At 38.1% G+C, this 21436-nt stretch overlaps 2 protein-coding genes across 3 annotated transcripts; both read right to left on the bottom strand.

Annotated features, from left to right (window-relative positions):
- Positions 1-225: 225 nt before the first annotated feature.
- LOC139216537 (interferon-induced very large GTPase 1-like) lies at positions 226-11128 on the bottom strand. 2 transcript variants are annotated; one of them, XM_070847679.1, is made up of 11 exons: positions 11060-11128; positions 10398-10501; positions 10251-10285; positions 9965-10064; positions 8894-9487; positions 7601-7641; positions 7404-7515; positions 7032-7066; positions 6527-6632; positions 6359-6396; positions 226-6248 (listed from the first exon to the last, which is right to left on the bottom strand). In XM_070847679.1, exons 2-11 carry the CDS (start codon positions 10483-10485, stop codon positions 1392-1394), a joined length of 6006 nt encoding a protein of 2001 aa, XP_070703780.1. In that variant the 5' UTR covers positions 10486-10501; positions 11060-11128; the 3' UTR covers positions 226-1391. The 2 variants fall into 2 exon arrangements, with proteins under 2 accessions (XP_070703780.1, XP_070703779.1); XM_070847678.1 differs by having other exon boundaries at positions 10398-10506; positions 11060-11109.
- A 2735-nt stretch (positions 11129-13863) lies between these two features.
- LOC139216549 (interferon-induced very large GTPase 1-like) lies at positions 13864-20206 on the bottom strand. The gene is given in 5 exon segments (XM_070847696.1): positions 13864-15657; positions 15659-15687; positions 15864-19133; positions 19909-19940; positions 20121-20206. Coding segments are annotated over 4 exon segments (4731 nt in total). The 5' UTR covers positions 19930-19940; positions 20121-20206; the 3' UTR covers positions 13864-14246.
- Positions 20207-21436: the final 1230 nt, after the last annotated feature.

Raw genomic sequence — 21436 nt, 5'->3', positions numbered from 1 at the left:
TCTCCAGCTTTGTAAAAGTGTTTCTTGTATTGTAAAATTGTTTTGCACCTCCCGGCCACCGTACATTCCAATATACAGCTGGTGCAAATAGTTCTAACAGTTTTTTTTAACAGTTTTAATCAAATAAAGATGATCAAAAGGACTAAGACTAAATCTAAAAACAGCTGAAAAAATTTACTTGAATTTGCAATGTTGGGTTATATAAACAAATTGGACGTAGTAGGTGGCACACCTGTTTAAAGAGATAATCTGGTCTTTTAATGCATATTAATAACAGAATAGGCTTAAACTTCAGTGGCTGTGTGACAGATTTGTTTATTACAGTAATAGAAAATATCAAATATTTTCTGACAAAGACTGATGTAGATAGTAATTACAGATATCAATATAATGCAGCAATGACAGGAGTAAAAAAATGTAAACAACAATTACAATATGGGCATAATAAGATCATTTAAAACTGAGTAAAATATAAAATAATGAGAATATAGCAGTATAGGTCGAGCATGATTTATTCAATTCTTAAAAAAAAAAGATTTAAGAAACAAACTGTAAAGATGTAAAAAATGTAAAGATGAAAATGTAAAATGATAAAAAATGATCTTGAACTCCCAGATGAATGGAACAACAGATGCAGCTACTAGGTTATAAAACATTTTAACCTCTCAACTCTTTCCCTTTTCTTGGAAGTCAATAAATCTCATATTTGTAAGATTCATGCATTTTTGTAACCATCAACACTTAATTAATCTCAGAACATGCACCTTATGACTCATCCTAGTTTACAACAAATACAATTAAAGAGATATTTCTGTAACAACTTTGATCAAAACTACAAAATGTGTCTCACCTGTTATGATGCATCAAAACAAAATCATGGCTGCCATTTCTTATTTCAAATGAAGTAAATCATAGACACTTCTGACAATGTCTCAACATCCTACACTTTCTTCTACTGTAAACAGCAAAGCAAAAGGAAATAACATGCATCTTCAAGTAAAAATGACACATCTTTGGATGAATACAAATATCTTTTACAGTTTCATATCAGTTTTGATGTGATTTTCATATGAAAGTAAAGATGCAAAAACAAAAGTCAAAAACCCATGACTAATTGTTATCAGTCATGACACATTACACATACATTGTGTTCTCCTTTGCTTCAGGGTCATTTTCAGGAATAGTTTCCACTTAATGTTACACTGCAATCCAGTCTCTCTATTTAATGGAATTAATGTAAAATAGTTTCAGTCATTTTGGAAGGGCTTCATCCTCAGTATTGCTATTGTTGCACCCCATCAATCAAACCAAAAATGACTTTTTCTTTTGAATGGTTAGAGGCACTAGAGGCCTTTTGTTGCTTTGAGTGGGGCTCGGTTGTTTCTGGGTCACTACAGGTTGTACATTTCATCCAGACTTCTAATTGCTTCTCGTTTACTATGTTTTCTCCACTCACTCGGAATCTCTCCTCTGCCCTGGAATTTTAATTTATGGTAGTCTTCAAGTTGCTTTTGAAATCGACATACAAACCATTTCCAGTATGTCAGCTTAGACCCATCAGGGGTAATCTCCCATGTAGCATACATGTCCCCAGCAGTTTGATATTGTTTAAAAGGAATACTCTTGTCTGAGTCATGATGGGGGTAGAAACTTCCATCACTTGCAACTGATGTTGTGCAGAAATCAATTACAGGTTCCACTGTGTTTCTATAGTGCCATCCTTTAATCCCTGCTGGACGATGAAACGGGACATTGTGTTTGTCAGGACTGTGATCTTTCAGTGTGTTGGTACAAACAGCTGCACAGAAAGGACATCTTACCCAGCAGCAGTTACACAGCTGGTTGATGAGGATTTCATCAGGCTTCATCCTGAATTCCTTCATCTTATCCAGTGAGAGGCTGCTCATCTCCTTCTTGATGGACGAAAAGCCTTTTTCTATTTCTTCCTTTAGAAAGTCAAAATTGTTTATGTCACTGAAGTTTTGACAACAAATGGTATCAAATGTTAGATCATCTTTTAGCAAACTAGAAAATTCCTCCAACCACATGTCTGGGCCTCTTCTCTGAGTTCGGACACTATTAGTTGCAGTAAACAAAGCGCAACTAATACGCTTATTGATGTCTTCAACATTTTTCTTGAGTATATTCTGTGCTTTATCGCTTTGTTCTGTGAAGATGTATTTCTTGACTTCCTCTTTTATAAAAGTCTCTACTTGGTTTCTTGGGTGTTGCATGTAGGTGATAAAGCCATCAACGTCCTCTTCCTCTGCCAGTGACTTCAACACATGTTTCTCCAAGTTCAACCTGTTTCCTCTGAATGCTGGTAGACTGCACCTCATCTCGTCAGCAAGATCAATGGCAGTCTTGTTACAGACAGCCTCAACAGTGGAAATCTTCAGTTTTTCACAGATCAGTTCTCCAAGCACAACAGCAGATGAGTTTCCTTTGCAGAAGCTTTTGAAAATGTTGTAATATTGCATTTTCTTGCTTTCTAAATAGGTGAGTGCATCATTGCTCACCTTGAATTTCATGTGTGACTGTGAGAGCCAACTCTCTGCTCTGCCAAATACATACAGTAAGAGATCAACTGTAAACTCCTTCTTCAGAGCGTATTTTCTCTGTGATTCAAACTCTGTCACTTTTTCTTTTACACTGTTGGCCACCTCTAGCAGGTATGTTGGACTGTAGCCTCTTGTAGCCACAGGTTTGCTCTTAATTATGTCTATGGTTTGTTGTACAACATTATCAATGAGGGACCTGATCAGTTGTTGTTCTGTATATGGTAAAGAATGTCTTGATGTACGTTTTTCATCTTGCTTTGTTGACCAAAGTTCAAATATCTTTTTAAAAGATGCCCATAGTGAAGGTTTTCCTCGACCTTTTGTGTTATTGTTTTCCCTCTGGTCATCTTGAGATTGTTGGCTTGTGTCACAGACATCTTGGTGCTTAGTGAGGGATACATAATCGAAATAATCTCCAATCTCGGTTATTTCTATGTAGCTGCCACTGCTTTTGGATTCAGCTATAAGAGACCATTCAATACCAAGCTCTTGAAGGATGGATATTTGGTCTTCTTCCAAGTTGATATCCTCAATAGGTTTTGCATCTGCTGTTAGTTCACCAACCCAGGAACTCCAGACAGAGTTGAATTGCTTTTCAAGTTCCTCTTCATCTTTGGCCTTGTCTTTTAACTGATGAGCAAGCTCTTTGCTCTTCTGTAGCAGCTTGTTCTCAAACTCTGTTTTCTTTTCATCCAGCTTTTTGCGAGCATTCTTCTGCTCTATAACAACATCCAGTTTCTTTTTAACTCCTTTAACTTGTTCCTCATGAAACTCCTTGATTTTGCTGTCAAATCGGCCTCGCCACTGAACCAACATGTCTTTGTCTCTGTCATCATCAAAGTACGTTGTTATATCTTTTTTGATCTTTTCATAGGTTTTGCTCGTTTCTTTGAACAGATAACTGAGCTCAACCTTGTGAAGTTTTCCATTTTCAATTCTGGTATGAAGCTGGTTTTCAATGGCCAACATGCTGCTCCTCAGGGCCCAGGTCCAGTTCCCATATTGTACCTCAAGTTTTCTGTACACTGCAATTTCAAGGGTGTTTTTGAAACTGAAAACAAACTGTTCATTCAACAGGGCATTCCAGAGATCCTGAATCTTGCTTTTGAACTGTGAAAGAGTTATCCCTGCAGACTTGGAAACTTTGGAGTGAATGAAGTTCTTCAGCTCTTGGATGCTCTCACTGTAACCTGGATTTGGAGGAGCCATAGGTGGACTTCCCTCCCATAGTTGGGCAAAGTATTTCACGTCTTTCTGCACATCAAATGCAATGACGTCACTGAAGCACTCAGCATCACAAACCTCCTCTTTGGCTGCTAGTTGGGCCATTTGGTCCAGTTTTTCTTGCAAGCGTCTCTTGCCATCCATGTTTTTCTCTGCAGCTGCGATATCGGTGACATTCTGGTGAACAAACACACAACTTGGAGAAAGTTTAACTTTCCTCATCCTCATGAAAGCCTGAACAACAATCTGCAGAACATCTTGCATGTCAGCTGGATTCTCTCCAAAGATGTTGATCAATGTCATGTTTCCCAGACCAACAACAAATGTAGCCAGTTCATTGTCGTGATGAAGAGTGGCGCTACCTGCCAACTCAAGAGCACGCAGTCCTTCAGTGTCCACCACCAGAACATAATCACACTGAAAGCCTTTCTTGATTTCTTCTGACATTTCCACCAGTTGCATGAAGGCACCCTTGGTGCACCTGCCAGCACTCACTGCAAACTGTAACCCAAACATGGCATTCAGCATTGTTGATTTTCCACTACTTTGTACGCCCAAAACTGACAAAACAAAAACTCTCTTGTTGCCCAGTTTCTTAATGACTTCATCTAAAAGACTAGAGATCCACACTAAAGGCACATGACCTGCGTCTCCATCCATCAGCTCCATTGGGTGTCCTGATATCATCAGCTCTGCAGCCAGCTTAGGGTATTTAGACCAATCAGTCCATCCCCTCTTTGTCTGGTCCTGCAGAGAAGCATGGGCTTCATAGATCTGTCCCATTTCTCTAAAGATGTGCTCCAAGCCAAATGTTGCTGACTGTAGTTTTGTTGATATTTGATCAAGTTCAGCTTGCTTCTTTGTTAGCTGAGCAGATTTGTCACGTTTCTTCTTTAAAGCCAAGACCTCAGACCACTTGTCATCATAGCTTTGGAGAATTGAAGAGAGATCGTCTGTGGAGAGGGCATCTATTAAGATCTGAGTCCATTTCAGGAAATACACTTTTTCTGTTGATGTCAAAGATGAGAGGCCTTCAATGAACAACTTCATCAGCTCGCTACAAGAAGCGGTGCATTGATTTTGTCGTACTTGTATCATTTCCTGTTGCTTTTTACATTTCTCCATCTCAATGTGTCCTTTGAGGTGATACAGTTCCTTCTTTATTTTGCACCACTCATGCCACAGTTGGCCTTGACAAGGAAGAAATGTGTCTTTGATCTTTGAAACATCCATCCCCTTGAGCAAATTTACTGCTTTCATTGCAGCAGATTTCCCTTTTTGGCAGACTAAGTCACCTTCATCCACTCTAATGCCAGAGACCTCAGCCATGGTTTCAAGTTGGAAAGATGCATGTGGTCCAGACAAGATTTTGCGAATGATTTTTTTCAGTTCTTCAGAAACATCTGACTGGCTTCTGTCTTTCAGACCCATTTTGTATTTTCCCTTTGTTGTCTCCACAGCATCACAATTATCATCAACAATGAGACAAATGAGGGGCTTTTGAGACTTGAGAAGGGTTGAGATAACTGTAGTACTTTTGTCACCTTTTTCCAGAGTTGGCACAAGAACAACATTGACTGAAGATTTTTCAGTCAGTATGTCACGCTGTTTTTCAATCAACAAAGCATCACCATGAAGATTACAGAAGGCAACGCAGTCAGTGAAGGCATCATTGTGCTTTCCAGCAGGACAGTACCAGGCAATCTCTGCCACTCCATCCATCAAATGACGAGACTTGGTGCTTCCTGGGCAGTTTCTGTGGAAGAAGGTGCTGTGACGGTCGTTGATCAGAGTGTTCATCAGCTGAGATTTTGACTGTGATAGTGAACCAAGGCGGAAAAATGACACCATTGGCGTCTCTGCTTTGCAGATGGGCATACTCTTCATGGTGACAGTGTTTGAGTTCATTTTGATTTGAATTATCTTCCAGCTTTTTCTTATTTGTCTGAATGTCCACAGAGGAAAGTCAATATCCATTGTGACTGGGTCAGGAACAAGCAACGGTACAGCATACTGACATTGTGATAGCTTTGTAATCATGTTCTGTCTAAAAAAGCTGTCTGAGCACTGAAATACTGCCATTTGTACATCCATTGGATGTACATGACTCTGTTTTGACTGATCAGAGTCAGCACTGGTTCTGTAAAAAGCATCTAAGTCATTTTCGTCCGTCTGAAAAGTGTCAAACTGTGGAGCAGGCTTTGACTGGCTCAACTCAGGACTGTCTTGTTTTACAGGGATATATCTGGCTCTGTAGTCTAACATCAACAACCTCTGTAGAAAAGTGTGAGCTAGATCTTTCTCAGATGTGTCACAGTCTTGTTTCACAGATGGACCAATTTTAAGAAAATCTGCTGGTGTTAACTTGCGTTCATCTTGAAGGTGAAGTCTGCCAAGCACTGTTTCATTTTCTCTCTGAAATTGTTTCTTCCTGTTGAACTCTTCAGATATTGTCACTGAATGCTGTGAATACATAAAAAATAATGATATAATGCAGTAGGACATGAAAGAAATAGTGCTTAAGAAACGTTGAAGTAGTTGAAAGTAGAAATTTAAGTAGTTGAGTTTCTTACGTTGTCCTTGTTTCCACTAATATCCACATCTAAGGTACCTGCAGGAGAATTATCAACTGAATTATAAGAAGATAATGTTCTCTCAACACAATTTTGGATGTTATAAACTTTATAAATTCTCTTTTTGACTGTTCCATGTTATTGTACAGTAATTAATCAAAATGTTACCTTTCTCACTGGTTGCAGATGGTACACTTGTGACTTCAGCTGTTCCTCCCACTGTGCTGTTGTCATCATTCTTGTCTAAGTGATTAACACCATTCCCTGGATCACACTACAAAAAACAAGTGATTTTATATAAGCTTCAGGTAAGTAGGTTCGAACCACTGAGATTACACACAGTGGTATACCAAAAATAAAAGTAAGGGGGAAAATATGCACAAATTAAATTCCAGCAGGTTTGTGTTTTAGTGAGAAGAAATAAACTTTTCTGCAAAAGTGTTTGTTAAAGTAGGTGGGTCGGGGAGTCAAAATCTTTCCCCATCAAGACTAAAAATGAACCAGCTCCTATCTTCAGTTCAGTACACAGTTGTGATATAGGTAATGTGTTTAATATGTAATAGGTAATAAGGTAGAGTTACAGGTAGGTTACTCTAGGTAGGTTACAGTAGGTGAGAAATACAAACTTTTCTGCATGGTGATGGCTACTGAGGATCAAAGATGGCACCTTTACCTCTGAGTTAGCTGTGCTGTCTTCCAGCCCATCTACTGCAGGGTGATGTAACAACAAGCAGATTGCAGGATCAAACAAAGAAATTGTTTTGGTCACATAAGTAAGATTTTAAGACTTTGTTGTTCTTTGTATATTTAAAAGGTATTGTGTATTGTTCAACATGTAGAGAATGCAGACATTTTGTATTGTTCAGCATACACAATGTTAGTAGATAAACAGATTTTGCAGAAATGCAATGCAAAAATGAAAGAAAATTCAGTCATCCTCACATTCTTGGGTAACTTTTGAAACAGTCTGAGCTGTTGGACTGCACACTCGTGTAACTTCTAAACTGATGTTACTGCATAATCAAAATTTTCATTAAAACGTTACCTTTCTCCTTGGTTACAGATGGCAAAGAATTTATATCAGACTCTCCTCCTGTTTTGTCGAAATTCTTCTCCAAGTGTTTAACATCATCACCAGGCTCATTCACTGGATCACACTAAAACAAGGAGTAATTTCATTTAACATCATTTAACATAAATAGTGGTGACCGCTAGTGACTAATGGAAGTGAACAAATCTTACCTTTACTGTGATTTCAGTTGCATTCTCCTGCAACTCCTCTACTGCAGGGCAATGTAAGAAAAGCAGATTTCAAAAGATCAAGTTGTTTCTATATACACTACTCACAAAAAGTTAGGGATATTCGGCTTTCGGGTGAAATTTCAGGATGAACCTAAATTGCATTAGAACCTTTACAGGCAAACTTAATGTGACCTTCTCTAAACCTTTGAATGCACATGTCCAACTGTTCAGTGTTTCAGTACTTTTTGCACAAGTTGCTGTTCTCTAACAAGAAGCTTAACAGCAAAATTCACAACAGGTTTGATCCATCAATCGACCAATACATTTCCTGCTTCAGTTAGAATTGGTATTTAAACAGTCCTCCTCATCATGCTGTTCACATTCTGACATCATGAGACCAAGACGACACCTAACAATTGATCAACAGCACCTCGGCATTGCGAGGCTTCAAACAGGAAGTCCTCAGACGGAGGTGTTCACTGAGCTTAGAGGGTCACAGAGTGTCATCAGGAGGTTGTAACAGTGATACAGAGTGACTGGAAGAGTCACAGAAAGGAGAGGAGTGGACGTCCTTTGGCCACATCCCAATTTATTGAGACATATATGATGTACCCACCACTGTTGTTAGCTTTTCTTTCATTAAATTGTTTGAGATGAAGAAATTACCATTGCATGCTTCTACTTAAATGCTCTACTTTCATGATATAATATCACTGTAGCATTAACTTTTTACATTTTCGATAAATTTCACCCGAAAGTTGAATATCCCTAACTTTTTGTGAGTAGTGTATATACATATATATACACATATATGCTTCTTCAAATCAAAATATTGGCTTTTTCCTTAACTGATAAGTGATTTTTGGACACTTTGGGGCAGCTGACGTTTGTTAACACAGGATCGACATATCATCTTTTCAGTTCACATGCAGAACTTGCCATTGTGTATTTATACATCTATTAGTTATGGAGCAACAATGATATTCATTTGTTTTGGCCACCAGGCTAAAGTAAGTCTCTTTTAGCTCATGTGTTTGTCTGTACTGTAGTTTCTACTAAATCCTGAGGGAAACATCTGGTTCTGGTTGAAAATGACCCTGTGAGAGTAGTGAGCATGAACCAAAACAGTATAAATAGAAATTATTTGTTGTAGGATCATCACTATGAGCGACCTCTTTCACATTAGAAAATTGTCGTCACATTGTCATTTGATTGTTAGTGTAAAATTTCTCTCCAGCTTATTTCTCTGAAGCCATGTAGGGGTAATCTTTGACAACCGACATAAACCCTCACCTGTTTCATTTTGCTGAAACACTGAGGAATCCATCCTTTCTGCTTGATAGGATTTGTGGTCCACGTCGTCATTCTGCTCTTTATTCTCATCACACACCAGTCCATCGTAACAGTGGGGATCATTTTCAGAGACCATGATGTCTATTTTTTCCAGCAGAGCTATAATCTCTCTTTCATCCATCATATTTCTTGTACATGTGTGGTATCTTTTTTCAACAAAAGTACTGTTGATTTTCAGGTCGGTCAATGCATTTTCACACTTTTCATCTGACTTGTGAGTTACAACTGTCATTAAATAAGCAAGTGATCCTTTCCCAAAAGCTTTTTCTAACCACTGCACTCCTGAACTGTAATGGCTGTTATGCAGACTATTTGGTAGCAGTAAGAGAAAGGCATGAATTCCTTGATTTAATGGCCATTTGTCAATGTTTTGGAGACCAAGCATGTTAATGACTGAGATGTGCCGACCACACAAATCATACAGTTTGGATGAAAACTCATTTGCTGGCTCGTCATGGTCAAGTAAGATATTTTTTGATCCCTTCTCAACGGAATTTGTGTCACCAATTAACACAAGTGTGAGTCCAGGCATCACTGAAACAAAATGAAAGAATCATTCGAGTTATAAAGAGTGACAAAATCCATCCATCCATCCATCCATCCATTATCTATACCGCTTATCCATCAGGGTTGCGGGGGAGCTGGAGCCAATCCCAGGTGACTTCAGGCGAGAGGCGTGGTACACCCTGGCCTGGTCGCCAGCCAATCACAGGGCCACATACAGAGACAAACAACCACTCACACCTACACCAATTTAGAGTTAACAATTAACCAAGCTTGCATGTCTTTTGGATTGAGCCCACGCAAGTTTAGAGTTAACAATTAACCAAGCTTGCATATCTTTTGGATTGAACCCACGCTAGCATGGGGAGAACATGCAAACTCCACACAGAAAGATTCCAAGTTTAAACCGGGATTTGAAACTGGAACCTTCTTGCTGTGAGGCAACAGTGCAAAGCACCATGCCACTGTGCTGCCCACTGTACAATCAGTAATGGATTAAAATATTACCTTTGTCATTGACTTCCGATGGTACAGACTTGATTTCATACTCTCTTGTATCATTCCTCTCTGAGAGTTGAGCATCACCAGGTTCATTCACTGAATCGCACTAAAAAATAGGCAAGGTTATTAAACAATCACTTATAACAAATAAGTAGCAAGGTAAAACAATATAAACTACAAAATGCAAGTTGGACTGTATTAACTTCAAATGTAGGGATGGATTCTTACAATAACTAATAAATAATCTTGCAATAACATAATGCTAATGTAGGGGAAAAGATTTTGGATTTACCTTGACTTTGTCAGCACTTTCATCAATTTTAGCTGCTGCAGGGTCATGTCAGAAAAAACATAACACACAGGATCAGCATAAGCAAACATATGTGGTTGGCTAACCATCCTCAGTTTTTGAGATACTATTTTCAAAATTTTAGCTGACCTTTGTCATTTGGTGATTTTGCCTCAGAATCTCTTCCTGAAGCTGCAGTGTTGTCATGGTTGTCTGCCTCCATTTTATCAGCCTCCATTTTATCTGCTGTCCATCTTTGCTGACACGACATTCAGACAAACAAAACAGGAAACTATCAAATGGAATTGAAATCATTTGACAAAATGAATAAAAGAATCACATCTTAGAAATAAAATATGAGGATGACTTTACTTCTGGTGATATGTTGCAAAGGATGGGTTGTAGGTTAAGGCTTAGTTTTAAGGTCAAGGTTAGAATTTGGTTTAGGTTGGGTTAAAACAGGAGCAGTTTCCATGCCAAGAGTGTAGGGTTGGGTCAGGCATTAAGTTGTGATGGTTAATGTTAGGGTTACTGGATAGAGCATGCTTCCTGTCATTGAGGGTACTCACAAGTATAAGAAAGATGAATTTGTCTGTCTGTGTGTGTATGTCTCTGTGTGTGCATGTGTGTGTGTGTGTGTGTGTGTGTGTGTGTGTGAGATGCCAGCACTCAAAAAAGTCAGAGCAGCAAAGCAGAAATATGTATGAAACTGATGTTGTTTGAAAAAGTCTGTTATAAAAAGTACACATGCTAAGATCTGTGTGTCTGTACAACACAAACACACAACTATATATAAGTGTGTATAAACTCACCTTTTGTTACGCCTCCTTAGCTCTGCCTGCTCTGTGTAGGTATGGTTGCCTTGTCAGAAAGCCTTCCAGTCCACTTTCTAAATATACTGTATGTAGAGAGTTACCATTAATGCTGAGTCCTCCCCTCACAAGCACCTCCCACCTGCTCATAACAAATCTGATGCAACGTGATAGTTTAAGGGACTGAGAAACTCTGCATGCATGTTATTTGTAAATCAGTGGTGACAAAAACGAAAGTCTGACTGACCTAACTTCCCAGAAACCATGTGATTGAGAGGGAAACAGGGGTGTGGTCAATCTATTCAAAAGTCAAACTCCCTAACCTCTGCCAAACACATGCTCAACACTGAACATATGTAACCTGCAAAGTTACAGCTGCAATAAGAATGTCTAGAATATCTAAGATTTAATCATTATGAGTTTACTGCACAGATGGAAGAGTAAGAGAAGGCAATGCAGTTTCTCCAGCATTTATTGATATATTATTGATATCAGTGGAAAGAGAGTGACAAACCTCTTCAGCCATAGTAAGACTAGAGCTCAGGACCTGACAACTGTGGTTAGGTAGGCCTACCGTAAACCTGTGTGGACCAGCTCTCCAGATCTTACAGTATCTTTACACAATCTCCTAAACTACAGAAGATAGCCAAGCTTTGGAAACACTCCATTACTGTCCAAGTTGCCAGGAGTAAAACCTCTGAAGTGTTCAATTATTTCAGCCTTGACTCCTTTAGTAATATTTAATGATACTAGTGAAGTGAAGAAGAAAACAGCCTCTGTCTGTCAACAGCCTCTCTTCTATATTCTTCATTCAGCTACTCCTGCTTGTAGGGAGGCTCATCTGTCATTTTAAAGTTGATCTAAAAGTAATTGCAGCTCCACTGATTCCCCTCAAGGTTGTTGTCTCTCTCCCCAAATACAAGCCACAACCAAATATGGAAATCCAATGCAAGTAGCAACGACTATAGAAACATTATCAGGTGGCACTAAAAAGTATGGGAAATGCTTATTGTTGCTATGGTTTGTGACTTATCTAATTATGGAATTCATGCTCTTTCTTAAGTTTCAGGGCATTTAGCTCTCAGGGGCACTGTAACAGAAGAAGTGATGAAGTCTCAACCTTTCAGGGCAACACTTTATTATAAAAGTCATAAGGGTCGTAAATCAATTATAAGCCATTAGCTAATGACGAACTAATCACCAACACAACATTAAATATACTTTTGTAAATGACTGTAAATGTTAATATTTCACAAATGTGTTGTAAGTCATCTATAAACCATTAGTTAATAAAAACCACATGTCGTTAATAAATGATGAACAAACACTTGCCTCTTGCAAGTTCTGTCCATCTTAGAAAAGGCTGCAGAACTGTAGAAATATATCTAGGGGATCAACAGCATCTGTCCCATTCTAGGTATAATTGCATGGAAATGAGCTCCCTCTAGTGGATGTAGTCCATTGCAACAGTGTCCACTGTAGTTGCTACATACCTTGAGTTAGTGTGCAGTTCAGCATGACCTTTCACCTGTCAGTGAAAAATGCAAAGTAATGATAATCCATACTGAGTGAATGATTAAACAAGGGAATGAGTCAGATGCTCTCAAAAGATTCACAAAACTGTGATATTCTCCTGTTTCCTGATGACTTTAATTATATAAAAGGAAGAGGTTGAATTTTACTAAAACTATCACGGATGAGATCAACTCAGGACTAACTAAAAATTAGCTGACACAATTTACACGCTTTGTGGTTTTGGATTATACAAATAAAATGCACTTGATTTCCACAGTTTGAGAAAAATCTGGTCCTCTCATAATGCTGCTTAGAAACAGAAGAGATTTAAACTCCAATGTATGTAGGGTCTTTTTTATTACAATAAAAGAAAATATCCAAAAATTTCACAAAGACTGATATATCTGTTATTAATTATGTATATCAATGTGCAGTAGCAATGACAGAAGAATGACTAAGCAAAAAAAGAAAGAAAATATCCAATATGGGCAAAATAAGATTGTTAAAAATCAAAAAGATAAAGCATCGTTCACAAAATACTTTGAATAACATACAACCTTAGGAAAGATAAAAATAAAGATGAAATTTAAAGATGAAAATATTTCTGTGAAAATGATTTTCAGATGAGCATGACCAAAGAACTTCACAAGAATTCCATTGTTTGTTTTTTTAACATAAGATGTCAATTTTTTGTGAAACTCAACTTTCAACTATAAGTTTTATGTGTTTTCACATTCAACAACACTAATTCAATTTCAATGATTCATGCATCATATCAATTATGTGCCATTATTCTGACAAATCCTCTTAAAATCAGCTTATAATATAATTAAGATATTCATATCCAACTTTTATCAACATTTTAAAATGTGTTGCTCATCATCATGCCTTTTAATTCGATTTAAATTGCAGAAAAAACATAATAATACAAATTGCCACTAAAAATGGCTGCCATTTGTTATTTTGACTAAATGAAACCATATACACTTCTGAAAGCGACATCTTACACCTTTCTTTGCCATTTTAACTTTAAACAGCTGTAAGAGAAACATTTCATTCATCTTGAATTTCCAAAGAAACCTTCATATCTTTGGATGAATAGAGATCGCCTTATAACAATATAAATCCTGGATCTTTTTTTTTAAAGAAAAGCATACAACTTAAAATAGTTTCATGTCACGTCTGTTTGATGAGATTTGTATATAAAAGTAAAAAGATAATAATGAAAATGTGTCCTTAATATCTGACAACTTAGAAACGTCCTCCTTATTCCTTCTATGAGCATTTTTTCCTTTAAAAATTCATTCATTTATTTTCCTCGTCTTCTCATCATAAATGCAAATTTCTAATTAAATAAAAACATAATGATTCATTCTTAAAATCATCCTTATCCTCATCCTAATAAGCACATCATTTGTCATACACATACAGTAAGTACGTTGTGCTTCTTCAGGTCATTTTTAGGACTTCTTACAACTCAGTGTTATATTTCATCTCATATTCTGTAAGTAATAGAATTAACCTAAAATTGTGCTCTTCCAGGCGTTTTAGAGATGCTTCATCCTCATCATTGCTATTGTTGCACTCCATCAATCAGATCAAAACTAATTTCTTTTGAACAGTTTGGGTTTCTGTTACTTTGAGTGGAGCTCAGTTGTTCCTTCAGCAGTTTCTACATTTCGTCAAGACTTTCAATCGCCTCTTGTTTACTGTAGTCTCTCCACTCACTAGGAATCTCTCCTCTGCCCTGGAATTTTAAGTCATGGTGGTCTTCCAGTTGCTTTTGAAATCGACATATAAACCATTTCCAGTATGTCAGCTTAGACCCATCAGGAGTAATCTTCCATGTAGCATACATGTCCCCAGCATCTTTGTACGTTTTATATGGAATTTTCTTATCTCGATCATGATGGGGGCGGAAATATCTATCACTTGCAACTGATGTTGTGCAGAAATTGATAACCATTTCCACTGTATCTCTAGTGTGCCATCCTTCAATTCCAGAGGGCCGATGAAAGGGGACATTGTGTTCATCAGGAGGATAGTGATGTTTGTCTGTGTTGGTACAAACAGCTGCACAGAAAGGACATTTCACCCAGCAGCAGTCACACAGCTGATCAATGAGGATTTCATCAGGCTTCAGCCTGAATTCTTTCATTTTAAACAATGAGAGGCTGCTCATCTCCTTCTTGATGGACACAAGGCCATTCTCTATCTCTGTTTTAAGAAATTCAAAATCGTTTATGTCACTGAAGTTTTTACAAGAAACAGGGTCAAATGTTAGATCATTTTTAATTAAAGTGGAAAATTCCTCCACCCACATGTCTATGTCTCCTTCTTGGGTTTTGGCATTCTCTGTTGCAGTAAATAATGCTAGACTCATGCTCTTATTGATGTCTTCAACATTTTTCTTGAGTATATTCTGTGCTTTATCGCTTTGTTCTGTGAAGATGTATTTCTTGACTTCCTCTTTTATAAAAGTCTCTACTTGGTTTCTTGGGCATCGGATGTAGGTGATAAAGCCATCAAAGTCCTCTTCCTCTGCCAGTGACATCAACACATGTTTCTCCAAGTTCAACCTGTTTTCACTGAATGCTGGTAGACTGCACCTCATCTCGTCAGCAAGATCAATGGCAGTCTTGTTACAGACAGCCTCAACAGTGGAAATCTTCAGTTTTTCACAGATCAGTTCTCCAAGCACAACAGCAGATGAGTTTCCTTTGCAGAAGCTTCTGAAAATGTTGTAATATTGCATTTTCTTGCTTTCTACATATATGAGTGCATCGTTTTTCATTTTGAATTTCATGTGTGACTGTGAGAGCCAACTCTCTGCTCTGTCGAATACATACAGTAAGAGATCAACTGTAAACTCCTTCTTCAGAGCGTATTTTCTCTGTGATTCAAACTCTGTCATTTTTTGTTTTACACTGTTGGCCACCTCTAGCAGGTATGTTGGACTGTAGCCTCTTGTATCTACAGGTTTGCTTTTGATTGCATCAAGGGACTGGTTTACAACCTTGTCAATGAAGGATCTGATCTGTTGTTGTTCTTCAAACGGGAAAGCACTGCATGATTTCTGTTGGTTTTTTTGTAGTGTTGTTGAGCTTGTTCCACTCATTTTTTGGACAACCTTACTGCCATAATTTAAGGCAGATGTAAAAAAAGATTTTTCTTGCTTAGTGTAGTGTTGTGTTTCCTTGCTTCCCTTCTCATTATATTGGGATTGTTGTCTTGTCTCGAGGAACTCTTGGCACTTGGTGAGGATGACATAATCTGAATAATCTCTAACTTCTGATATTTTCTTGTAGCTGCCACTGCTTTTGGATCTATTCACAAAAGACCATTCAATACCGAGGTCATCAAGGATTTTGAGCTGATCTTCTTCCAAGTTGATATCCTCAATAGGTGTTGTGTTTGCAGTTAGTTCACTAACCAAGCCTTTCCAGACAGAGTTGAATTGCTTTTCAAGTTCCTCTTCGTCTTTGGCCTTGTCTTTTAACTGATGAGCAAGCTCTTTGCTCTCTTGTAGCAGTTTGTTCTCAAACTCTGTTTTCTTTTCATCCAGCTTTTTACAAGCATTCTTCTGCTGTATAACGACATCCAGTTTCTTTTTAACTCCTTTAACTTGTTCATCATGAAACTCCTTGATTTTGAATTCAAATCGGCCTCGCCACTGAACCAACATGTCTTTGTCCGTGTCATCATTAAAGTACTTTGTCATGTCTTTTGTGATTTCTCCATAAGTTTTGCTAATTTCTTTGAGAAGATAACCGGCCTCAACCTTGTCAAGTTTTCCATTTTCAATTCTAGTATGAAGCTGGTTTTCAATGGCCAACATGCTGCTCCTCAGGGCCCAGGTCCATTTCCCATACTGGGACTCAAGTTTTCTGTACACTGCAATTTCAAGGGTGTTTTTGAAACTGAAAACAAAGTTTTCGTTCATCAGCGCATTCCACAGATCCTGAATGTTGCTTTTGAACTGTGAAAGAGTTATCCCTGCAGACTTGGAAGCTTTGGAGAGAATGAAGTTCTTCAGCTCTTGGATGCTCTCACTGTAACCTGGATTTGGAGGAGCCATAGGTGGACTTCCCTCCCATAGTTGGGCAAAGTATTTCACGTCTTTCTGCACATCAAATGCAATGACGTCACTGAAGCACTCAGCATCACAAACCTCCTCTTTGGCTGCTAGTTGGGCCATTTGGTCCAGTTTTTCTTGCAAGCGTCTCTTGCCATCCATGTTTTTCTCTGCAGCTGCGATATCGGTGACATTCTGGTGAACAAACACACAACTTGGAGAAAGTTTAACTTTCCTCATCCTCATGAAAGCCTGAACAACAATCTGCAGAACATCTTGCATGTCAGCTGGATTCTCTCCAAAGATGTTGATCAATGTCATGTTTCCCAGACCAACAACAAATGTAGCCAGTTCATTGTCGTGGTTAAGAGTGGCGCTACCTGCCAACTCGAGAGCACGCAGTCCTTCAGTGTCCACCACCAGAACATAATCACACTGAAAGCCTTTCTTGATTTCTTCTGACACTTCCACCAGTTGCATGAAGGCACCCTTGGTGCACCTGCCAGCACTCACTGCAAACTGTAACCCAAACATGGCATTCAGCATTGTTGATTTTCCACTACTTTGTACGCCCAAAACTGACAAAACAAAAACTCTCTTGTTGCCCAGTTTCTTAATGACTTCATCTAAAAGACTAGAGATCCACACTAAAGGCACATGACCTGCATCTCCATCCATCAGCTCCATTGGGTGTCCTGATATCATCAGCTCTGCAGCCAGCTCGGGGTATTTAGACCAATCAGTCCATCCCCTCTTTGTCTGGTCCTGCAGAGAAGCATGGGCTTCATAGATCTGTCCCATTTCTCTAAAGATGTGCTCCAAGCCAAATGTTGCTGACTGTAGTTTTGTTGATATTTGATCAAGTTCAGCTTGCTTCTTTGTTAGCTGAGCAGATTTGTCATGTTTCTTCTTTAAAGCCAAGACCTCAGACCACTTGTCATCATAGCTTTGGAGAATTGAAGAGAGATCGTCTGTGGAGAGGGCATCTATTAAGATCTGAGTCCATTTCAGGAAATACACTTTTTCTGTTGATGGCAAAGATGAGAGGCCTTCAATGAACAACTTCATCAGCTCGCTACAAGAAGCGGTGCATTGATTTTGTCGTATTTGTATCATTTCCTGTTGCTTTTTACTTTTGTCCTGCTCAACAAAGTGTCCTTTGAGGCGATACAGTTCCTTCTTTATTTTGCACCACTCATGCCACAGTTGGCCTTGACAAGGAAGAAATGTGTCTTTGATCTTTGAAACATCCATCCCCTTGAGCAAATTTACTGCTTTCATTGCAGCAGATTTCCCTTTTTGGCAGACTAAGTCACCTTCATCCACTCTAATGCCAGAGACCTCAGCCATGGTTTCAAGCTGGAAAGATGCATGTGGTCCAGACAAGATTTTGCGAATGATTTTTTTCAGTTCTTCAGAAACATCTGACTGGCTTCTGTCTTTCAGGCCCATTTTGTATTTTCCCTCTTTCATCTGAACTGTACCACAATCATTGTCAGCAATGAGAATAATGAGAGGCTTAGGAGACTTGTAAAGGTCTGAGATAACTGTAGTACTTTTGTCACCTTTTTCCAGAGTTGGCACAAGAACAACATTGACTGAAGATTTTTCAGTCAGTATGTCACGCTGTTTTTCAATCAACAAAGCATCACCATGAAGATTACAGAAGGCAATGCAGTCAGTGAAGGCATCATTGTGCTTTCCAGCAGGACAGTACCAGGCAATCTCTGCCACTCCATCCATCAAATGACGAGACTTGGTGCTTCCTGGGCAGTTTCTGTGGAAGAAGGTGCTGTGACGGTCGTTGATCAGAGTGTTCATCAGCTGAGATTTTGACTGTGATAGTGAACCAAGGCGGAAAAATGACACCATTGGTGTCTCTGCTTTGCAGATGGGCATACTCTTCATGGTGACAGTGTTTGAGTTCATTTTGATTTGAATTATCTTCCAGCTTTTTCTTATTTGTCTGAATGTCCACAGAGGAAAGTCAATATCCATTGTGACTGGGTCAGGAACAAGCAACGGTACAGCATACTGACATTGTGATAGCTTTGTAATCATGTTCTGTCTAAAAAAGCTGTCTGAGCACTGAAATACTGCCATTTGTACATCCATTGGATGCACATGACTCTGTTTTGACTGATCAGAGTCAACACTGGTGCCAAAAAGAGCATCTAAGTCATTCTCGTCCGTCTGAAAAGTATCAAACTGTGGAACAGGCTTTGACTGGCTCAACTCAGGACTGTCTTGTTTTACAGGGATATATCTGGCTCTGTAATCTAACATCAACAACCTCTGTAGAAAAGTGTGAGCTAGATCTTTCTCAGATGTGTCACAGTCTTGTTTCACAGATGGACCAATTTTAAGAAAATCAGCTGGTGTCAACTTGTGTTCATCTTGAAGATGAAGTCTGCCAAGCAGTGTTTCATTTTCTCTCTGAAATTGTTCATTCCTGTTGAACTCTTCAGAAATCTTCACCAACTGCTGTAAATGAGCAAATAATAATCAATTAAAAAAAATCCACTAAGACTGACTTGAAATAATGGGCATATGAATGTAAAATCAAGTAATCAATGCAGATACTGTTGTTCAATCAATTTTTTTTTTACTTGAATTTCAAAACCACCAAGGTCATTAAAATTAGATATCAGCATAGAAGGCAAACATATCATTTCTCATTCCCCAAAACATAAAACCTCTAATCTAATTTGCAAAGACAGGCAAATCACTGTAAGATCTGTAGGGTTGCAGTCCTATCTGCTATTTCTTATTCCACAGTCTTCTGAGTGTACAGCTTTCACATGTAAACAGCAATCGGCATAATGCCCACTTCACAGATACACACACACTAAAACAAGCAAACAGGAGATGGGAAAACACAGGGAAAAACTGGACAGACAGCAGTGACCCACAACAGATTTCACATGTCAGTAAGGCGAAAAAATTAACAGAAACAAAAATATAGAACATTTTGAAGGGGCCATGGCAGCTGCATTGTTTCCTACTCTATCAGACTTGCTGTATCTGGATAAGTGATGCGATGGCCAGACAAATCTGTTATTTTTTTCGCCTTCGCTGCTGAAATACATATCACGTATGACAGAGATACACAGGCATCGGAAAATAAAGCACAGAGCTTAGATTAAGAGCAGCAGAACTTGAGTCAATCACTGCCGCTAAAACAGAAAGCAATCATAATGAATTACAATATAATATGAAATAAATAGTCCAAAAGATTGTGTGAATTAAATGTTTTTACCTTGCTTCCACTCATATCCATATTTAAGATACCTGAGGTAAAATAATGAACTGCATTATATGAAGGACAGATCAATGAGCAATTGAACCAATGCATCTTTATTTCTATTAATAATATTCACTCTTAAATAATTTTAAATGCTCTGAATTGAATAATTATCGTTATTCTTCTATTGATTAATTAATTAATTCATTCATTCATTAAAATGTTACCTTTCTCACTGGTTGCAGATGGTACAGACTTGATTTCAGACTCTCTTCCTGTGCTTTCATCACTCTTCTCAGAAAGTTGAGCTTCACTGGATTAATTCACTGGATCACACTGAGAAAATAGGTGATTCTATATATTAATTCTCCACATTGAGATCTTAAGTCTAGTATTGTTTTTTTTTGCAACACAAAACAAGAAAACTGCAGAATAACAACATACAGTGGTGTGCTAATTGATAGGGTAAATAATATATATCAACAAAATGCAAGTTGGTAGCCCTAAAAGTCAATTGTTACAGAACAAATGCATAATAATGATGACTATTAAAAATGAATAGAGCATACTGTAGGTCCATGTCGGAATATCAGAATACACGTGATCAGTATCAAAACAAAATAATTGGTCAGGTCATTGCTATATTTCTATTGAAGTTTATTTTTAAACTTTAAATTGCCCTTTTCATTTGTCACAGATGGCATTACAGATTTGACCTCAGACTCTCCTCCAGCTGCCGTATTGCTGTGGTTCTTTGCACCTTATTTGCTCTTCATACTTTACAGAGTCATAAATCAAAGTCAGTTAAACAAGTAAAATAATAGACTATTAATGCATATGAATAAATATGTAATTTCAGGCAAAATGTCGTCTATATTGCAATGTGAAAATTTACCTTATGAAGTTTTGGGAAATCAGATGCACCCACCAAAAGTTCATAACTTGTCTGAAGTTGCTCCTCACTATTTCGTCCTTTCTGCTTTTCCAGCGTGATGTGATGAGCTGAGGGGTTCGGCATCTGCATTTCTTTTAAACCACTAACAGCGATAAGAGAAAGCAGGACATCTGTAACTCATTTTCCTTGAAACCTGATAACACAGCAGCGATAACACTTTTATCACAACAGTAAAACAATTTAGTAATCGTATAATTTGAAGGATCACTGGCAGAGACAAACCCACAGAGAACTTTCACCTGACTCATCACTTTGCCTCTGCTATTAATATTACTAATATTACAGGGTCTTTCAGCTTTTTGTTTTCATAAGTATGGTTTTAACAACAAAAAGCTCTAAAAACACATGGTAAGCTACCTGGACAGCAATAAACAGAAGACAGACACAGTTAACTGTAGCTTAACCCTAACCCTAGTGGAGCAATTATCATCTAAGGAGCCAGATATTTCCCTCTTAAGTTGGTGGTAACCAAACTAAAGGGATAGATTGGACTTAAATTTGTCAAGGGGGCCAGAAATATGACTCCAATTGAATGCTAATGTTGCTCTTTACAGCTGCAATACAACTTCATAATGTGATAATTTGTAT

The sequence above is a fragment of the Pempheris klunzingeri genome, chromosome 17 (assembly GCF_042242105.1).
Source record: "Pempheris klunzingeri isolate RE-2024b chromosome 17, fPemKlu1.hap1, whole genome shotgun sequence".
Taxonomy (NCBI): Eukaryota; Metazoa; Chordata; class Actinopteri; order Acropomatiformes; family Pempheridae; genus Pempheris; species Pempheris klunzingeri.
The sequence above is the reverse complement of the archived record's forward strand: the minus strand, read 5'-3'. Positions and strand labels throughout refer to the sequence as shown.